Source organism: Centropristis striata, chromosome 11 (assembly GCF_030273125.1).
Source record: "Centropristis striata isolate RG_2023a ecotype Rhode Island chromosome 11, C.striata_1.0, whole genome shotgun sequence".
In the NCBI taxonomy this organism is placed as follows: domain Eukaryota; kingdom Metazoa; phylum Chordata; class Actinopteri; order Perciformes; family Serranidae; genus Centropristis; species Centropristis striata.
The window spans coordinates 21,068,944-21,089,265 of NC_081527.1; the positions used below are offsets into that span (position 1 = coordinate 21,068,944).

Sequence of the window (20,322 nt, forward strand, 5' to 3'; positions counted from 1 at the left end):
GCCCCAAAAAAAATATTTTCTATCATTAAAAAAAAAAATAAATAAATATATATATATATATAATTTAATTATTCTACAGATTTAAGAAAAATCTCTGTTTGGTACAGATCCTTGCAAAGAAATAAAAAATTAAATCACACCACCTCCACAATTGTGAATCGTAAATACAATTAATCACAATTATATATTTTTTCAAATCATGCAGCCCCACTATGTGTGTGTATCTATACTTGCAGTTGCGGTTACTTTTTTCCAATAATGTATCCTCTGATCTATATTTACCAGTCATAATTCAACTTTATCCCTAGAACTGATATTTATGTATTCAGCTATTTTTATTTATTTTTGTCTTAATTTCTTTTTTGTTCTCTTCTTTTCTCTTTGACTTTCTTTTACATTGATTATTATGTTTTTATTTTATTTTTTACATATGCTCTGTGATTCTGGTAGTGTCATATAAATTATTAAAATGCAAATAATAAATAAATAAGAAAGAAAGAAGAAAGAGAAGAGAACTGCTGACTTGCAGTCAATTATTCTAACTTGCAGTACACGGTCAGTCAAGCAATCCAATATACTCTGTGGAGAAAATGCATTACAAGCAGAATCATTTGAGACAGCAGACAAATGGACCTAGACTCTGTTTAATAAGTTATTAAATACAGCATATTACACTCATGGTGATAATGTGCATATACTATATAATTATACTATAGAGACTTCTTTTTTTAATTCAAAATCTTATTGCTGCACGTTAGACATAATGTTGCTTTTTTATATGTCATGTACAAAATGAAATGCAGCATCCTATGAAAAAAAACCCACAAACATGTCCTTTGTGCTACAGAAGTGATGTTATGGTTCAGGACATGATGACGCTGATGGGACACATGCTACTTGGCAGAACAAACAGACACCGAAATTCCACAGGAACAGGAAGTCGAAATCCCCCCCATGCAGCAAATTACTGTGAGTCTGGCTGCCAGTCGAGTCTGGTCGTTTCATTGATGCCAACTCATACACGGTAGCCAGCGCCTAGATCATTGTTGGCGAAACGAAAACCAGTAAACGACTGACGACCAGGTGCCATTAAAGCTGCTATGCATCTCGTAAGGAAACAGCCAATATGTACACTCTCCGTCTTCCTATGTTCGTCACTTCATCCACGTCACTATCTAGCACCCGCAGACGTACTTACACAACTAACCACCGACATCTTCACAAAGAAAACCTCATGGCATTCATATACTGCTCTGTTCGGCCTTTGGGATATACTTTCATTTATGGAATGAAATGAAGTGTCTTGCATTACGGAATTAGAGGCATGGTAGTATCAACTAAAATAGTGCAATTTCACATTCCTTGTCATTAATGAATTATTCTCCATATTATACATTTTTAAAGAACTATTTGGTGCGCGTGAAGGTAGAATGTGTGAAAGTAAAAAGTGCATGCAAAAGGTTAAAGGAAGGAAAAGATCGACATTTTGGAAAATATACTCAATCGCTTTCTTGTGGAAAGTTAGATGAGAAGAATAACACCACTCTCCTCTGTAGGTTTAATATGAGGCAGACAGTTAGCTTAGCTTAGCATAAAGACTGAGAGCAGTGGGGAAACAGCTAGGTTGGCTCTGCCCAGTGTTTTACCAGTGCTCATAGAAGGAATTTGTTCTGTTTTTAGAGCCAATTTTTCCACTGCTTCGCGTCTTTATGGTAAGCTAAGCTAATCAGCTGCTAGCTACAGCTTACCCAGCACTCGTGGTTCGAGAGAAAGAGTTCCTAATGACTAGGAAAATTCGCAAAAAATGCCCCTTCAAGTTGGAACAACAACTCAGAAAGTCTGCAAAAATGTTGGGACTTGCAAAGTACAGCAGACAAATATAAATGTTGCCGTCCATAACTGCTTAACCGAACTTGGGGCACAGGGGTCTGGAGCCGATCCCAGCTGACATTTGGCGGTATACACCCTGGACAGGGTTGCCAGACTATCACAGGGTTGACACATAGAGACAACTGTTCAAGCTCTCATTCACTCCTACGGGCAATTTAGAGTCACCAATTAAACCTAAGCTGCATGTCTTTGGACTGTGGGAGGAAGCTGCAGGACCCTGAGAGAACCCACGCTGACACTAGTGATATTTCTTTCGCGACTGATTCGTTCAAAAGAATGAAGCACTGAGGTGAATGAACCGTACTGAATCACTTTGTGAAAAGTTTCGTTCTTTCCTCAACTTCCCGTCCCAGCTAGTGTCTCTCTCTTAACCGTAAGTGACAAGTAGCGTAAGCACAGAATTGCTCCAGCCCCTCACTCCAGTCTTCTTTTTCTTCTTTTATCCCTTTTGTGTTTTACCGGCGCTTGGCAACTAGCGTAATAGGTGCACTACTGCCACCTTCTGCCCTGGAGCTCCCTCTCGCCCTCTCTAACGGACTGCCATTCCCTGTAGGCTTCGTCAGTCAGTGTTTCAGTTTGTGTACTAAACGTACTAGTAAAGTGAACGGGGGCCCTGATTCGCTCTCAGCCACGGCCTCATTACATCTTTGTGACGATGTAATGAGTTGTTCCCACGTGGCATAATGAACACACCGAAGTCCGAAGAAGATTTCCCAGCTCAGGAAATGGGACCATCCAAGAGCATGTGACTGAGTGGTGTTAGTGATCCTCGTCTAACTCGCCGCAATAAATCAAATAAGCATTTTCCCCAAAATATCAAACTGTTAACATTAAAGAAAAGTTACAACTGTGTGTCAACTGGTAAATAACATCTACCTTTAAACAAGGAAAATATAAACTAATGAGTGACAAAACAAATTTACGCAGGAAGTATGAGTAAATAAAGAAAATCCCTGAGGGCTAAAATCCTACTGATATAACTACTAAAGGTTTATGAAGACAGATGATTGGATTTTCATGTTTCTTATGTTAACTTAAAAATAAAATGATTGCACAAGGTAATTGCAGAATTTGTTAGTTAGCTAATAAAACTGAACAAGATGGGCACAGGTTCAGCTTTAACAGTGACATGAACAGCTATGCTTTGTTCTAAATAAGCATGCCACTGAAAGCGTGACTACATACAATGACTTGTTAATTGTATAAAATAAATAAATGTATGTTGAATGCTGCACTCAATCAGATGTGCCCTTTAAATGAGAAATAACTTGTTTGTTTTTTTTGCTTGTGGCAGAAGGAAGAATAGGATGGAAGGATGGAGGGCAAAGATAAAAGAAAGTCAATGGAAGGAAGGAAATAGGTAGAACAGGATTCAGTTGAGAGGGAAGGAATAAAGGATTGAAGTATTGAATGCAAAAGAAAGAGATGAAGGAACGAACGTAGAAAAAAACAAGAAGGAAAGGAATAAAAATGGAAGGAATAATGGATGGAATGCAGCGAGGAAAGATGGATGGCAAAAATGAAAGAAAAGAGCAGAGAAAAGAAGGAAAGAAAGAAGAAAGGCATACGATCATGGAAGTAAAACTAGAGGAACACTTTGTTGAGTTCTCTTATCGGGAGAGGTCTTGGAGTCCGCTGCCTTCTTCGATGACCGCCTTAGCAAACTGCTTGAACACTCGGTCCATGTACGTACTCTGTCGAGGCCACAGGCCCTCCAGGAAACCAATATGGCCGCCATGAGAGGTGATGATCAGGGCCAGGTTGGGGTTCTGCTTCACTGCCTCCACTGGAATGGCTGTAAAGGAAACAAAGGCTTCAGGACGTGTTTATTCTGCAAGGACTAGATTCACATTTTTCATACAAGCATATTAGCAGTGCCAGTTAACCTACCGTGTCAAATCAATTTTCCAAGTGTATTCGTCCCATAACAATTATTAAAGGGGATGTTATTATGTTTTTTCCCTTATTTTTTATGTCATATAAGTAATGTTAAAATGTCAAATGTTCATATTAAATGTGGTCAAAGTGTCAAACTATGCATTAAACATATGTAAATGTAATCTATGTGGGCAAAAATATCAGGTTTCCAACTGTTTTGAATGCTCCTTTTTCTACTCTTTCTAAGGCTGCATTTAACTATATGCTAATGTCAGCGAAACCTGTAATCTTGGTTGCCGATGTTGTTAATTCTTCCTCAATTTTCTGATCACATTCCTGCTGGAACATCTTTTAGTGTGTAGCTTTTTGTTTAAAGCTTTTATTGGTTATATTTTACAGTATAAAGTGCTGCTACAGTGCTTTAACAGTCATTATATACAGGGCTACATGTAGCTACATGCTAACGTCAGCGAAACCTGAAATCTTGGTTGCTGGTGTTGCTAATTTATCTCCAATTTTTGGATCACATTCCTGCTGGAGTATGTTTGATTGTGGAAATTTGAAGTGCTGCTACAGTGCCGCTACAGTCATGTCCTGACTGCAATGAGTACATAGATGAGACGGCACAGGTCTGGAAGTCTAATAAACTCTGACCAATCCAAACAGACTGGACAACAGAGCATCTCAGACAGAGCGTGAATAAAGGTGCAGAAAAAAATAAGTATTACTTGAACATTAAAGCATGTAAACATGTTCTCGTAGAAAACTAAAATACAAATATAATTTGAAAAGGAGCATAATAAGACCCCTTTATAAAATTAGTCTGAAGTCAGATTGTACAGAAAACCTGCATGAACTCACCAAGGTTATTAAAGTTAATGAAAACTAACGAAATAATGAAAATTAGAATTGAAAAATCATTTTCGTTAACTGAAATAAAAATAAAAACGAGAGTTTAAAAAAAAAAAGATAACTAACTGAAACTGTATTGTGAGGCTACAAAACTAACTAAAACTAACTAAAATTATAGTGAAAATGTCCTTAGTTTTCGTCTTTGTCAATTTTTTTATACGTAAACCTTTTTGGTTGATATGAAATCTATTTCATCTATCTGGTTTTATGACTTAATAAACTTATTGGGGCTGAGATGGATAAGACAAAGGAAATAAAGGAACATTTATTGTGACTTTTTTTTAATCCAGCACCTAACAAATACCCCATTACAAAAAAACTAAAACTAACACTAAAACTAATAAAAACTAAACTAAAACTAAGCATTTTCCAAAAAATAAAAACTAATTAAAACTAGCAAACTCACTCTAAAAATGAATTAAAAATAACTGAATTTGAAAACAAAAATTAAAACGAAATTAAAACTAAAACTAATGAAAAATCCAAAACTATTATAACCTTGGAACTCACCATGAGATGGGGAAAAGACATCATCAGCAGCATTCAGACACAGCATTGGCACCTGCACAGATTTCAGCCTGTGGACAGGACTGGCATCATGGTAGTAGTCATCATTGGTAGGATAGCCGAACATTATGGAGGTGAACCTCTCGTCAAACTCTCGAATCGTCTTTGCCTGCAGGGGGTAGCGAGTACATTTATCAGATTTTAGGCTACTTTGTTTAATTAGATTAGCATTTATGGGGAAGTGTTATTCAAAATAATCCCGACCTTCATGACATGATCGATGTCGTAACACTTTTCAAGCACTGGTCTGTGTCTGCGGGGGAGATTAAAAATAAAACTGTCAGCGGGTACTGTTCGGAGAAATGATTTGCAGCTGGAAATGTCCCTCAAAAATGCTGAAAAGGTTGAAACATCATAATGAAACAACAATCAACTTTGAAAGTAGAACTACAAAAGCATTACTGTGCATTTTTTAGAAGACATTGTTAGTCAGCTCACAAATAAAAAATATATTAGCTGTATTTTTGCCTAGAACTGTTATTACCACATAAAATAAACACATGGAACCCAGTTTTTTAAGCTCCTGAAACCTTTACCCCCTTGCCCTTGCAGTGAGTTAGTGGCCTGGGTTAATCCTGCTCCGGCCCGTCTGACCTGTGCACGGAGGCTTGTAGGCAGCTGGTGAGGTAAGAGTTGAAGAGGAAGCGGTCCAGGGGTTTTTCCAGTGAAGCAGTGCACTCAAATACATCCCAGCCTGCTGAGAAGACTACGACCCCTCTCAGACAGGTTTCCCGGCCTTTGCGCCCCAAGTAGTTGGCCAGCATCATCCTGAATTTGAAGAGAGGGCGAGACAGATGGGGGGGGGGGAACAGAGATTAGAACATGTTCCAATTCTGACCAATCCTTCACCTCCTGGGATTAATGCTGTGCATGCTGCATAGAACGATGAGGACCATAATAAAGCACTAACTATAGACCGATTGTTGGGATTACTGATATCCTTCTATAATAATAAAATATGCTGTTATAATCATGTTTTTTTCACAGAGAGGAAGTAAGACTTACTAGCATCTTTTGCCTCTTTTGTCCTTCTGGTAACATTTGACACCAACCAATCACAGACTAACTGAATTAGTACATGTGGGTGAGATCTGTGTTTACCGATTTTGTTATGCCAGGTGATTTCTGGGTAATGCAGTTCATGTTTCATTTATGGAATGAAATGAAGTGTCTTGCATTACGGAATTAGAGGCATGGTAGTATCAACTAAAATAGTGCAATTTCACATTCCTTGTCATTAATGAATTATTCTCCATATTATACATTTTTAAAGAACTATTTGGTGCGCGTGAAGGCAGAATGTGTGAAAGTAAAAAGTGCATGCAAAAGGTTAAAGGAAGGAAAAGATCGACATTTTGGAAAATATACTCAATCGCTTTCTTGTGGAAAGTTAGATGAGAAGAATAACACCACTCTCCTCTGTAGGTTTAATATGAGGCAGACAGTTAGCTTAGCTTAGCATAAAGACTGAGAGCAGTGGGGAAACAGCTGGCTTGGCTCTAACCAGTGTTTTACCAGTGCTCATATGCTGTTATAATCATGTTTTTTTCACACAGAGGAAGTAAAACTAACTAGCATCTTTTGTCTCTTTTGTCCTTCTGGTAACATTTGGCACCAACCAATCAGACTAACTGAATTAGTACATGTGGGTGAGATCTGTGTTTACCGATTTTGTTATGCCAGGTGATTTCTGGGTAATGCAGTTCATGTTTCTTAGTTACAAGTTTCCACTGAGTCACCAACAAATGTGTGAAATTGTATTAGTACAACTTTAAGTCACAATCTGAGATTTGTTAGCTGTCCACAGTAGTGAAATGTCCAGTCAGCTGGAAGTGAATGGCTTCATTACCCGCCCATTGATACTCCAGCAGCCATGATCGGAGCAGCTTCATTACGCCTCTGGATGTGCTCAATAACATACTCCAGATCCTCTGTGTTGGCTGCGCAGTAGGTCCTTGGGGTCTGGGTGGGTCAGGAAGACAATAAAGTTAATCTAAAGTCACTGAACACAGTAAAAAACAAACTTTGGCCAATACTCATAATATACAGTAGACACGTGAAACTCACACATGACACATATAGCAGACATACATGCATACATGGACACAAAGATTAGACGGATTAATGTGTAGCAGATATAATCTCTCTGGGTGACATCAGGACCTTTTTTCCCCCCAGGAGAGATAGCAGCAAAGAAAGTGGACATATAGAGTCAAACACTGATAGGCTGCACATGTGCCAGTCTCAGATCATGGTATTTTACACCTCTAAGGAAGATCAGTTATTGTTATCTGCTGGTGCTGGACAGTAATGCAAAACGCTCTGTCGATTAGTCAATATGATTAAAATTAAGATGTTTGCACAGACACCAAATATACAGTACAAGTCAAAAGTTTGGACACACCTTCTCATTCATTTCTTTATTTTTATTATTTTCAACATTGTAGATTAATACTGACGACATCAAAACTATCAAAGAACATGGAATTATGTAGTAAACAAAAAAGTGTGAAAGAAACCAGAATATGTTTTATATTTTTCTTTTGCTTTGATGGCAGCTTTGCACACATCTGGCATTCTCTCAGTCAGATTCATGAGGTGCTCACCTGGAAAGATTTATGGATTAACAGGTGCACTTTGTCAAGAATTAATTTGTGGAATTGCTTGCCTTCTTAATGTGTTTGAGACCATTAAAGCAAAAGGTGGCTACTTTGAATAATCTAAAACATAAAACATTTATGTAAAACAACACATGTTCCTTCGTAGTTTTGATGTCTTTAATATTATTCTACAATGAAAAATATACAAACACCATTGAATGAGAAGGTGTGGCCAAACTTTTGACTGGTACTGCATATCAAAAATATATATGTTATGTATGTATATGTATATATGGCAAATGTTTAAAAGAAATTTCACCTGATGTTTTAAACAGCCAGTAAGTGTGTAGTGTAGGTGACAACATCAGGCTGGGACTGACCTCCTTCATAATTACATGATTTTACTTCACACAAAGGCCTGCCATCCCTTTTCATAGAAAAGGAACTTAAAAAGCATTATAGTGTTAATTTACTAGTGCCAAACACTGACTTGTGCAGCACAGGGAGCCTAATGGATAAGGCCTTCATTATGGACTGTGGGTTTAAGTCCCATCAGGAATGTACAGCAGAAGTTTGCTGGGCCCATAAAGCTGTGGTTGATTACTGGAAACCATCCTCTCATACATCAGCAGTTTAGCAAAGAAACTGAATTATCACCTTTGGATAACAGCAGCCAACACTTTTCACTCTACCTCCTTTAATATGCAGTAACAGTAATTATGCAATTGGTAATTGCTGTTATCATGACAATGCTGGGTTTTTCTCTGCATCGTTGTGTTTTGCACTGTTATCTCTCCACATGGACTTCAGAAGTGAGTCCACACTCAAATACACAAATGTATTTGTTATTTTTGCAGGTGGAAAAGAGTGAAATCTTTATCTAATGTTGCAAAGCTTTGATTTTACAACCTACTTTGAAAAGTTAACATCGATCATTTATATAGGCTATGATACAGAATTCCTTGGAGAAAAAGAGAGTATAATCCTTTTCAACTGGTTTGTTAGGCAGAGCAGGTTACTTAACATTGTAAAACAAATCAGCTTGAACTTGAAGGAGCCCATTTAACAAGTCCAAATTCTCAGGATGCTGTTGACTCTTCAGCTCTTCAAGGCCCTTCATTAAGATGCAAGCAGAGACACAGGCCAAGTAAATTCTTGCTTTTCTGCTCTCTTATGGTTGTTCTCATAAGCCTGCACGTTTCTACTCTGCAGTGAAACAGCTAAACTTACAAATTTAATTATAACATAAATTAGAAATATAATACAAATAGTTAGGAGAAATATTTGTGCAGGCTTAATCTGCTGCACTGTACAGGACATTGTAATGTAACAGGCTTTTTACAAGTTCTAGAAATAGGTCAAAAGCACTCAGGACAGTCTTTGAGGCAGAGGGCATCTTTCACACAGCGGGTTCTAAACTAAGTGCTGGCCTATTTAAACAATGGGCGATATTCACACTAACTGGGCACAAAGAAAGCAGTCACAGGAGCATACAAATGCTGCATCATTTGTACAGAATACAGCACAATTCCCAAGTGAAATGAGGGAGAAAATTCCTGCCTTACCAACACTACTTGGTACACCGCCAAGGTTTAAACTCCTTTTTTTTTTTTTAAATCGGTGGACAGCTGAGCCAACAAAATTCTGGATATGACTTAGAATATGTCAAACTGACACGTGACACTTTGTTTTAGTGTCACTTTGACCCTTTAGTTTGTTTGTTTGTTTTTGCAGCTGCGTCCACAGATCAGCTACTGATTCTGATTTACGGCAACTAAGAGGAACATTACATTAATTGTGGGCAATCCCTGCCTGTAATGAAACACCATTTGTGCTTTGAATGAGATCTATGTATTGTAGTGATGGTATGATTAGATCAGGGTGATACAGTTGCCCATAAAGTCTGTGACTCTGTACCAAAGACACACACACACTAGGGTTGTCAAAAGTATCGATACTCAAAAAAGTATCGATACTAAAACGTTGTATCCGGATACAATACTCATTTTCAAAAGTATCGAGTATCTGAAGCTTGTTATCATAGCTGCAGTTTCTTTTTGCACAACTGTATAAATATATAATATATATATAAATAATATATATATAAATATATAAATATTTAACCTGTGGTTCTGTTCATTTTTACATGTTGCATTTTTCTTGTTAATAAAAATATTTCTGTTAAATTTTGGGGTCTTAGTTTTTATCTTGGTGGTATCGAAAATGGTATCGAGTATCGAATATTTTCCTGAGTATCGGTATCGAGTTGAAAATTTTAGTATCGTGACAACCCTAACACACACACAGAGGGGCAGACATAAAACGCAGTGGGGTTTGCATGATCAGGGCCCATCTTGTTGGCTAAATATACCCGGGTGTATGAGGACAGATTAAGCCAGGTGTCAGGACAGCACGTGCTCGACGACGAGGTCATATTTCTGTGGATCGGCATTAAAATACAGTATCTGCCTGCAACTTAATCCCTGCTGTGCAACAACATTGTCTGTGCAGCATCAGCTTAGGCTCCCTGTGGGATCTGTACCACGTGTGGAATAGACATGCTCTGTGCTGGATGAAGCAATGAAAAGGACAACTCTACTGGGAAGCTGTCATCCTGACAAATAGGAAAACCAGCTGTCAGCAGCAGACCTTTTATCCAGTATACATGTATGTCTTTGTGAATAAGGACAAGACAAATGAAGGAAGGGAATATCAAAGAACGAGACATGTTAGATTCTTACCAGCAGTGTTTCACCCGAAACCCCTCTGTTGTTGAACACCACACATCTGAAATACACAAAATACACAATGTTTAATGTGTGCATCCTCTTGTTATGTTGGCCATCGTGTGCATTTCTTACACTGTGCACTATACAAATACATTGTTTATTTATGTTATATACACTACTGGTCAAAAGTTTTAGAACACACCAACTTTTCCAGAATTTAATTGAAAATTATGCAGTTTAATGTCTCAGTGTACTCTGAAATCAATGCACATTTGCAACATTTAAAATTCTTTATTGAGCATGATAGTGTTTTGAAAGTAAAAAAAAGATTCAAAATCACATTTTATGTTGGACTAAAGGACTAAAAAAACACACAAAATGACAAAAAAAGACACCAAAAGACACAAAATGACAAAAAAAAGACACAAAATGACTAAAAAAAGACACAAAATGACTTACAAAGACATGAAAAGAATTCAAAAATGGACAAAATAGCCCAAGACTCCATAGAGTTAAGTTGTTAACCCATTTCTTGTTCCCTGAAAAAGGCCTACTTGTATAATTCTGAAATGTACATTATTTTTCAGTTTTGGTTAACTTTACCTTTTTTATTTACCTCTGGCAGTTCACCACTTACCTTCGTACCCTTTCAAGCTGTTCATTTGACTTGAACTGCTTGAATTTCAATAAAAAAATGGAAAAATTGGGGTGTTCTAAAACTTTTGACCGGTAGTGTATGTTAACGGATATGTATAGGTCACTATATGGCTGTGCATATTTAATGTACATATATAGCAGGGCAATATATCCATATTGTATCGATATTGTGATATCTTAGATTTTGGACATCATATTATCATAATATGGCATGAGTGTCATCTTTCCTTGGCTTTAAAGGCTGCATTACAGTAAAATTATGCAATTTTGTCATATTAATATCATTATATCATAATCTCCTCAATGATTCATTTAATCACTTAACCTAGTAATTGTAGATGCAACAAGTTGAAATAGAGATGAAACAATTACTTAATTAATCATTTGGAACCAGCTTATCAATAATGAATATTATCTGCTTTCCTTTTTTATATAGAAATGTAAACTGTATCTCTTTGGGTTTTCATTGTTTCATTTTCATATTATTTTCATTACAGATTGTCTGACAAAAGAAGCTATGTGAATACATCACTTTGGGGTTTTGGGAAATTGTGATGGGCATCATACACAATTTTCTGCCATTTTATAGACAAAGAGAAAAATCAGTTGATGAAGGACATAATTGGCAGGTTCATTCATATCTTATGATGTTAAATTGTAGTTCTAAATTCAAGGGTTTGCTTTTTCATCAAAAGCATGTGTACAAGGAAGAAAAACATGTAGAAGCTCTAGTAAGCTTGTGCTTGTTTTTTTGTTGTCACTACAAGTTACCGACTTCCACGTTCAAAAGAGCACAGCGGCCCAAATTCCTTTAAACAATGTTCTTTACTTTTGAAAAAAAAACAAAAAACAGACTGGGAATATGATGAGATATGCAGGGAGGCACAGCTGTGTGAAGAGAATTCTGTTTGTACTGTAGAGCAAAGACATCAGCATCCTTCCTCTCATCTATTATCTGGAGTCAGACCTGCTGTTTTGGTTGGTGTTCCTCAGCAGCAGGGTGAGGCTAGATGGGGTGTTGGGCAAGATGCAGCTGTGTATGTGTGTGAGGTGTGTGTGTGTGTGTGTGTGGGGGGGGGGGGATGCTTAAACACACACTGCAGCATAGACTCGGAAGCTGGCCTGGGCTAAGCTGCAAAGCTTGTACTGGGATAAGCTGTAATTCATTAAGCTACACAGACAGGGGTGAGGGGTGGAAGATGCTGAGTTTGCCATGCCTTCCCAAATCTGGGTGAAAGAATGAGTGCAGAGAATACAGGGAAGGGACCTATTGGAGAGGCAGAAAAGGGGGGAAAAAATGCCTCCCTCTGCAACTCTTCAAGCTTCTGCTACGTTTGGCTATTTACGAAAGCAGCTCTTGACACAGAGCTTAGCTGCCAACTTTATTTGTGCACTTCACCTGAAATAACCCCAAACCCCTGGCACTCATGCAGCAATTGTATAACGGTTACACAATCATCACAAAAGTGGGTGTCAGATTTGACCTTTTTCATCAACATTGCTATGACTGCTGAGGTGTTCTGATTGTGATCGGGCAAAATATCTAAAGCATATGGCACAGAGAGTGTGTGATTTAGTGCCTTCGATGTGTGCACGGTGCTGGATCTCAGCCAGGGTATCCAGCCAAGACCACCCACCTATAGCCCAGATCCCGACTCTGTTGGACCATGTGCAGGATGTAGGACTCTCGGCTGGTGCCGGTCAGACCAGGGAGAAGGAGGACCGTGGGCCTGGTGGCCGGGTCGGGATGAGAGAGGCTGTCGTCGTTGTCAAACCAATCCAAAGAGATCTGTCCTCCATCTGCTGCCTTAATAAGCTCACTGCAGAGACGAGTGGGACACGCAACTCAGCAATCGCACTGAATATTATCTCCTATCTGTATCTCTATGTTTAATTCATTTGTCTCATTCAAAGATCTAAGCACATACACAGGACAGCATTGATAAGATCTGCTTACTTAAATTGTCACTAAAAATTGTTTAAATTCTCTGCTTCCATTCTCTGCACAATTAATACTTTCTGTTCTGTTGCAGTTAAAGTGAAGACTTCATTGTATCCATCACAAGCACTCCCACAGGGGAACTGAATATGTCAGTGGCACACTCACTTACAGCTGCCTCATTTCCCTTGTGATTATCTTGTCAGTGTGCTTTGCAACACACAGCAAGTTAAGTTAAGATAAGGAGAAGGGCATTGCACCAGTGGGTTCTTATAGTCAATCAATTTCTGGGCTATACAACCCTAGCCTGGCAGATGAGGTCATTCAGCCCCAGTGCTAGTGCATTGTAAAACCCGCACTGCACACACACACACACACACACACACGCACACACGCTGCAGAGAGGGAGCAAACTTGGCCCGTAAAGTAGCGGTAAAGACATCAGCATGAAATTACAGAACCGCCATGAAATATGCACCTGAAGCTAGACTTTAAAGTAAGCAAGGGCCAATCCGGAGTGTCCGGCGAACAAAGTGGGAGGAGACCTGGTGCTAATCCTCCGCTCTGACAATGACATGAGTGGAATTTCAACCTGACAGCCAGAGACAAATAGGACAGTTTTCATGGTGTACGTCCTTGGGTCCACCTTGGGTAACTTCATTATAGGGGAGGACGCCCTTCTGTCCCCGGAGGAAATGTGATGATAACTCTAGTGTATGTGGCCATCAGTCTTACTGCATTTGATAACAGACAGTTGGACTGGGATGGATGTGCATTGTGGGAATATTTGTCTCCTTGACTACAGAGACTGTTAAACGCAGAGGCTAGTGTGTTACTGAGACAGATATATGATAAGATTAATAATAAAACCAGAACATCAATAAACATGATCAAATGCCAGATATTTGTGATAAATCATTAATCAATTTTAATTTTTATGTTTAGGTTTCATTTCAAATATTTTTTTTCAACCTGGAACCTATTTTCCCATTCTTTATGTCAAAGTGATTAATGTGGACAAGTATTTTGAATCTGGTCCAGTATTGAGCGAGAGTGCTGCAGCCAGCAAACAGCAGCCACCAAACAAGCTGAAGTGTAATCCCTCAATGTAATTATGCTTAATTAATGTAACGTTACTTCCACTTAAAGAGCTTGTGTTTGAGAACAATATGGAAAGGATCTTAAAGAGAAATAAAATGTTTTCTTGTTTTCACAATAATGTTCTTATTGTGTTTAAGTCTCGCTCATTGGGGCTCATTCTCAAGTTAAAAAAAAGAGATGTTTTTATGTTAAGGGTAAACAAAGCCAAAGCACAATTTTTGGGATTTTTTGGTTTTGTTTCTCCAACCACAACTAGCATGTACAATTTATACTGTATTCACACACATACACCTAGCCAGATATTATGGCCATGGAAATTAGCGCATTAGTCAGGCGGCTTAGCTAAATAAAGGGGACACGCTGGACAAAAGCACCAAATTTTTTCCACGTGCTCTCTATCACCATAGGTTTAAATTTTTGGTAGGAGCCACTTCATCAAGATGGCCGATCCGAGATGGCACCCATATAAAGTCTATGAGAACCAATACATCTTCCAAGCCACTCAGAAGGTCAATCTTGGTGTCAAAATCTACATTTTCTGGGTCAATGAATCCTTTAAAGCTTTTGAGAATATCACTAGATGATTATTTGATCAAATAGATGTGTTAATTTTCACCCAGACTGGTAGGCAACTCGCTTCAAGTGCTGCAGCAGAGAATCCTGAGCTGAAAATGTTTGGAATCTAATAATTATGTAAATACATGGCCAAACTGAACATATCTATTTGATCATCTAGTGATATTCTCAGTATTTGACCCAGAAAATGTATATTTTGACACTAAGATTGACCTTCTAAGTGGCTTAGAAGATATACTGGTTCTCATAGATTTTATATGGCTGCCATCTCCGATCTGCAATCTTGATGAATTGGCTCCTACCAAAAATTGAAACCTATAGAGAGCATGTGGAAAAAATTTGGTGCTTTTGTCCGACATGTCCCCTTTCTTCCCAAATCTGGTCCTAAGCCGCCGGACTACATGTCTGAATACATGAAACAAATTATAATAAAAAAAATGTAACATAAGTAATTAAGTAATACATAGTAATATTGAAAAATAAGTCCGTCTTAATTCATTCTAATCTCCTTTATGTGCGCAGGTGGCAAGGAATGCAGTGGCAATTAATCTTCAACAGAATGTACATTATCAAGGAGCAAGCAGGGCGGCCTGAGCTGCATTATGGCACAAAAGATCTCTTTCTCCTCTGAGCCTCTGAGTCTCGACTAAGAACAAGAGTGGGATTTGTTTCCAGTTGTGAAACTTGTAAGATGGAAATAAAGAAATACACAATGGCAGTTTCTCAGTGACCAAGCTAGTTTTTGAAGTTGCCTAATGAAGCTTTTTCCTGCAGGCATGGAAAATTCTGCAGTGGCTTCTAATTACTCTAGAATGGCAGAACAAGAAAGCTGCCGTTATACATGCACATGTACTGTAAAATGTCAACGTGGACTCTCTCACTTGCATGCTTCATTCTTATCTCTTAATGGATATGGCCCCTTTGACGAAAGCTGTTTTATGAGTTCACATGCACATATTAGTACTATGAAGCGTTTCTGTCTGTGAGTAGAAATAGATCTGGGGAACCAAAAACAATTTGTTCGTTGAATCATTGGCAGTGGTGCAAGAAGTATTCAGAGCCTTTACTTAAGTAAAAGTACTAATACCACCCTGTGAAATTACTCCACTACAAGTAAAAGTCCTGCATTCAAAACTTACTGAAGTAAAAGTACAAAAGTATCAGCATGAAATTGTACATAAAGTATCAAAAGTAAAAGTACTTGTTATGCAGAATGGTCCCACTCAGACTGTTTCATATATTCTAAATATATTATAACATTATTAGTATTGATGCTTTTATGTAAGCAGTGTTTTAATTTTGTAAAGTCAAGGCTCATTTGATAACTTAATATACCATTATATGATTTAATTTTTTTTAAAGTATCATCACTTTAAATTGATCATATATTTTATGTTAAATCTCGACCTGTAACGTAACTAAAGCTGGCAGCTAAATGTAGTGGAGTAAAAAGTGCAGTGTTTGCCTAAAAATGTAGTGGAGTAGAAGTAAAAAGTTACATGATATGGAAATACAAAAGTAAAGTACAAGTACCTCAAAATTGTAGTTAAGTACATGTCATACCACGGTGAGTGTTTTGTCAAGTTGCGTTTTTGTCCTGTCTCTGTCTTGTCAATTCCTGTTTTATTTTGAAAAGTAACTCTCCTCTCGTTTCAGGTTACTTGCCCTTCCTCATGTGTCTCCAGTCTGATTGTCTTCCCTGATTCCCTGATTGTGTCCACCTGTTCCCCATTACCCTCATGTGCTTATAATCTGTGTCTCCCCTTTGTCCTGTGCCAGTGTGTCATGTCTTTCGTCCGAACCACTAGCTCTGAACCACAGTATTGCCATAGTCAAGTTATTTTGTTGTTTTTCCTTAGTCCTCGTAACGAGTGATTTTTTGTTGGCCTTTTGCCCCTTTTTGGCTTAGAGATCTCCTCAGTTTAGTTTTGGTTTTCTCCTAGTAAATCCCTCGTTTTTTGAGGCGCCTTTTGTTACCTGAAGCTCTGTATTTCTTGGACACGAATAAAAAACCTTGTTTTCTTAACTACTCTGCATCCGAGTCCTATTCCTGGGTCCCCCCCCCCCCCCCGTGTCAGTACAGTACTTGAGTAAATGTTACTTTCCACCACTGATCATTAGTATTAGTTTATTTTTACATTACATTTTATTGTATTTTTATATTTTATTGCTTGAAGTATGCCTAGGTTGTTCTTTTTATTTAATTGTGTTGTTATTGTCTCTGTGTGTAATGCTGCTGCTACACTGTAATTTCCCAGCTTGGGATAAATAAAGTCTATCTATCTATCTATCCATCTATCTATCTATCTATCTATCTATCTATCTATCTATCTATCTATCTATCTATCTATCTATCTATCTATCTATCTATCTATCTATCTATCTATCTATCTATCTATCTATCTATCTATCTATCTATCTATCTATCTATCCATCCATCCATCCATCCATCCATCCATCCATCCATCCATCCATCCATCCATCCATCCATCCATCCATCCATCCATCCATCCATCCATCCATCCATCCATCCATCCATCCATCCATCCATCCATCCATCCATCCATGTATATCAGTCGTAGTGAGGACTTACTTTCTGTAGACGACCCCCGGTTTGGCTGTGACAAAGGGTCTCAGCAGAGTCTGGATGCGGCTCTCCCAGCACCAAAAGGTGGGGTAGTAGGTCTCTGATACTACCGGACATTGCTCCCTCAGAAAGTGGTAGAACTTCTTCCCCCCTGAGATGAGCTGTGGCTTCTGCAAAAGACAGGTGTTGCACAGGTTAGAGTCAATAAAACTGACTTTTTTCTTTTTTTTTTTCCTGTGTCAGAAACTAAAAGTGGTGGGGGGCAATGGGCAAAAATGCCCCAAGAAATCTCCTACAAGCCATGATAGAGGGGGAAAAATTGCCCAAAATGTTTTGGAAAAATACATATCTATATTTACCATTTTAGGCCAATATCCTAATCCTACATTTAGCACTCTTCCTTTTTCATCTCTAACACACACACACTCACAAAAGCAGTGCTGTTACATATGAGTTAATAATAGCAATCATTTTTATTGCTCATGTTGACACAAGGTGCTAAATACTGAATGCATTTTGTTCTGGGCTCATTTCACATGTAAACGTCGCAAATCTGTAGACAGTGGGGGCAAAAGTTGCCCACCAAAAATGTTTTTTTCAAGTTTAATAAACTCCCTTAGGGATTAATTAATGTGGCGTTATTTAACTTGTGCAACTCCATCACTGTAATAAAACATTTTTGTTGTTGCTCTTCTGAGCCAGGATTTGTTACATCACATAAAATAAAATAAAATAAAATCAATTATTGTCTTAAATTCCTTAACCTGATGCTGGTTGTCTCTAAACTTTTAACATCAAATCTTCTGGTTGCTGCTCTGCTGCAAAACATTAAAACATACCAAATAACACTTAAAAATACAGCGGATTTCAGTTGTAACAATACAAGATCATAATTTCAGAAGTAATAAAGCTTGTTATTGAAGCACATCTGTATGAACCTGGGCTCTATTACACTACTGAAAATAAATGTGCATTATCCCTGCATAACAATGTGGTTTGTAGATTCAACCATTTAGATTTGTTGAATAATTTATTAGCTTCCCTTTGGTTTTAAATGTTTGGATGACAGTCAAGGCAGAATTAACAGTTCATTTAACAGATTGGCATTTACTATTTTATTATTATCATTATTTTATTGTCAACATAATGCATGGTAAACATACTTAAATTGTGATATGTTATTGTATGTCGTCACACTGTTAAAATAATCGCCTAAGTCATTTTTTGTCAATTTTTTTTTTTTTTTTGCCTAAATCATCTCCTCATGATGCCGGCCACCTATGGTAAAATCCCCTACATCCTCAGTTGATCAGATCATGTGATTTTACTCCTTTAAGATAATGGCCTATGTCAAGTGTGTGACTTAAGTGGATTTATTATGCCTAAGTCAAAATAAAATGTGACTTAGGCAATTTTTTGAACATGCCTTTGTGACTACGGTAACACTTTATTTTGAAGGTGTCTACATAAGAGTGACATGAGCGTGTCATAAACATGACATGGGATGTGTCATGAACATTAATGACACTTTGAAGTAACATTAATGCTAAAGTAATTTATTTCTCATAAGTTACATAATTCACACACAGTGTCATACCAATAGCCATCCTTTGTTACATCCTTTTTGAGTGAAATGATCAATAAATGTCATATGTTACACTTTTAGTGATTTTTTTTTGTGTTTCCTGAAAAACTTGAAACAATGAGTTAGGTGATTATTTTAACAGGGTGACGATATAAAGTCAACCCTGTGTTTTCTACGCTCTATCAAATGAATGACTTAGCAACTTAGCATCAGTTACAGGAAACCTTCAACCGGCATGTTAGGCTAATGTACAGTAACCGTTAATAACCGTTAGCCTAGCTTAATCTAACTGACGCTAACTGTAACCGTCTTGCTACGGACTGCCTTAATGTAGTTACATAAGTGCCGCACATGGATAATATTTATTTCGGGTAAAAATGCTGTTTAAAACCTGTCTGTTTGATCTGCCTGAGATGAGTCCCACATGTGCAGGCGTTAACGTTCGCTCAGCGGCGGACAGATGTAACCTAATCGAGGCTCCATCATCAAACGCACCGGTCAGGTATCATCACCCGTCGGGCTCCATCAGAAAAAGCACACACTCGGCCGTTTGAATCGAACGCTGTTTGGGTAAAAATAGCTCTATAAAAGCTCCCTTTACGGTTATAAACCACAACGTTTGTTACTTACCTTCGCTACTGACAGTAGATAATAGCAGGTGTACGCTGCGCTAAAGCCCAAAACCAGAGACAGCCCCACTCCCGAGCCGAACAGCCCAACTTTCACCTGATTTTCTAGATAATGTGACAGGTCCCTTGTCAAAATGTTGAAATTGAAGTCCAGCGAGATCATTGCAAGGTCCCTGTTTTTACCCCCGTACTGCAAGGACAGCGGCCAGCTCGGTTTAAAAGTCAGCTGTGTCTGCCTGCGAGCCCACTGTGAAGGAGACAGTCAAGGGGACCTGATGTGAGGATATTTGTGTGCGTGTGTGTGTGTGTGTGTGTGTGTGTGTGTGTGTAGCGGCGAGCGGTGGCGCTCTTTGACCGGCTACAGACTGGAGCTGCTCACAATCAGCCGGTCTGTGTGTCGCCCCCTGCAGCCTGCAGAGGGGATGTGCATCATGCGGAGCTGCAGCTTCAGCATCAATAATACTGCATATTGGGATGTACTATTTGGGCTCTTTGACAAAAATAAAGAAAAACTCGACGAAATATTTATTATAAACCTGATCATATTGATGACGAAATTTCATATTCATAAATGCAAATTTGCTCGAAGAAAACCATCTTTTGTTGCCTTTCACCATGAGCTCAGGCAGTACATCGCCTCTGTTAAATTGTCCAACAACCAAAAAGCTATTA

General features: G+C 38.2%; 1 protein-coding gene across 1 annotated transcript; it reads right to left on the reverse strand.

Annotated features, from left to right (window-relative positions):
- Positions 1 to 630: 630 nt before the first annotated feature.
- On the reverse strand, positions 631 to 19,940 carry abhd3 (abhydrolase domain containing 3, phospholipase). Its single transcript, XM_059343748.1, has 9 exons — positions 19,652 to 19,940; positions 17,443 to 17,606; positions 12,871 to 13,053; positions 10,589 to 10,634; positions 7,097 to 7,209; positions 5,842 to 6,015; positions 5,452 to 5,500; positions 5,191 to 5,356; positions 631 to 3,685 (listed from the first exon to the last, which is right to left on the reverse strand). The coding sequence occupies exons 1-9, from the start codon at positions 19,811 to 19,813 to the stop codon at positions 3,501 to 3,503; spliced, it is 1,242 nt and encodes a 413-aa protein (XP_059199731.1). The 5' UTR covers positions 19,814 to 19,940; the 3' UTR covers positions 631 to 3,500.
- Between the last annotated feature and the right edge of the window lie 382 nt (positions 19,941 to 20,322).

Coding starts and splice junctions, on each gene's coding strand:
- abhd3 (XM_059343748.1), bottom strand. CDS start 19,813: ATGATCTCGCTGGACTTCAATTTCAACATTTTGACAAGGGACCTGTCA. Junction 17,607..19,651: donor ATCTACTGTCAGTAGCGAAG/GTAAGTAACAAA, acceptor TGTCTTTTGCAG/AAGCCACAGCTCATCTCAGG. Junction 10,635..12,870: donor AGTCGGGATCTGGGCTATAG/GTGGGTGGTCTT, acceptor TGTGTATTTCAG/ATGTGTGGTGTTCAACAACA.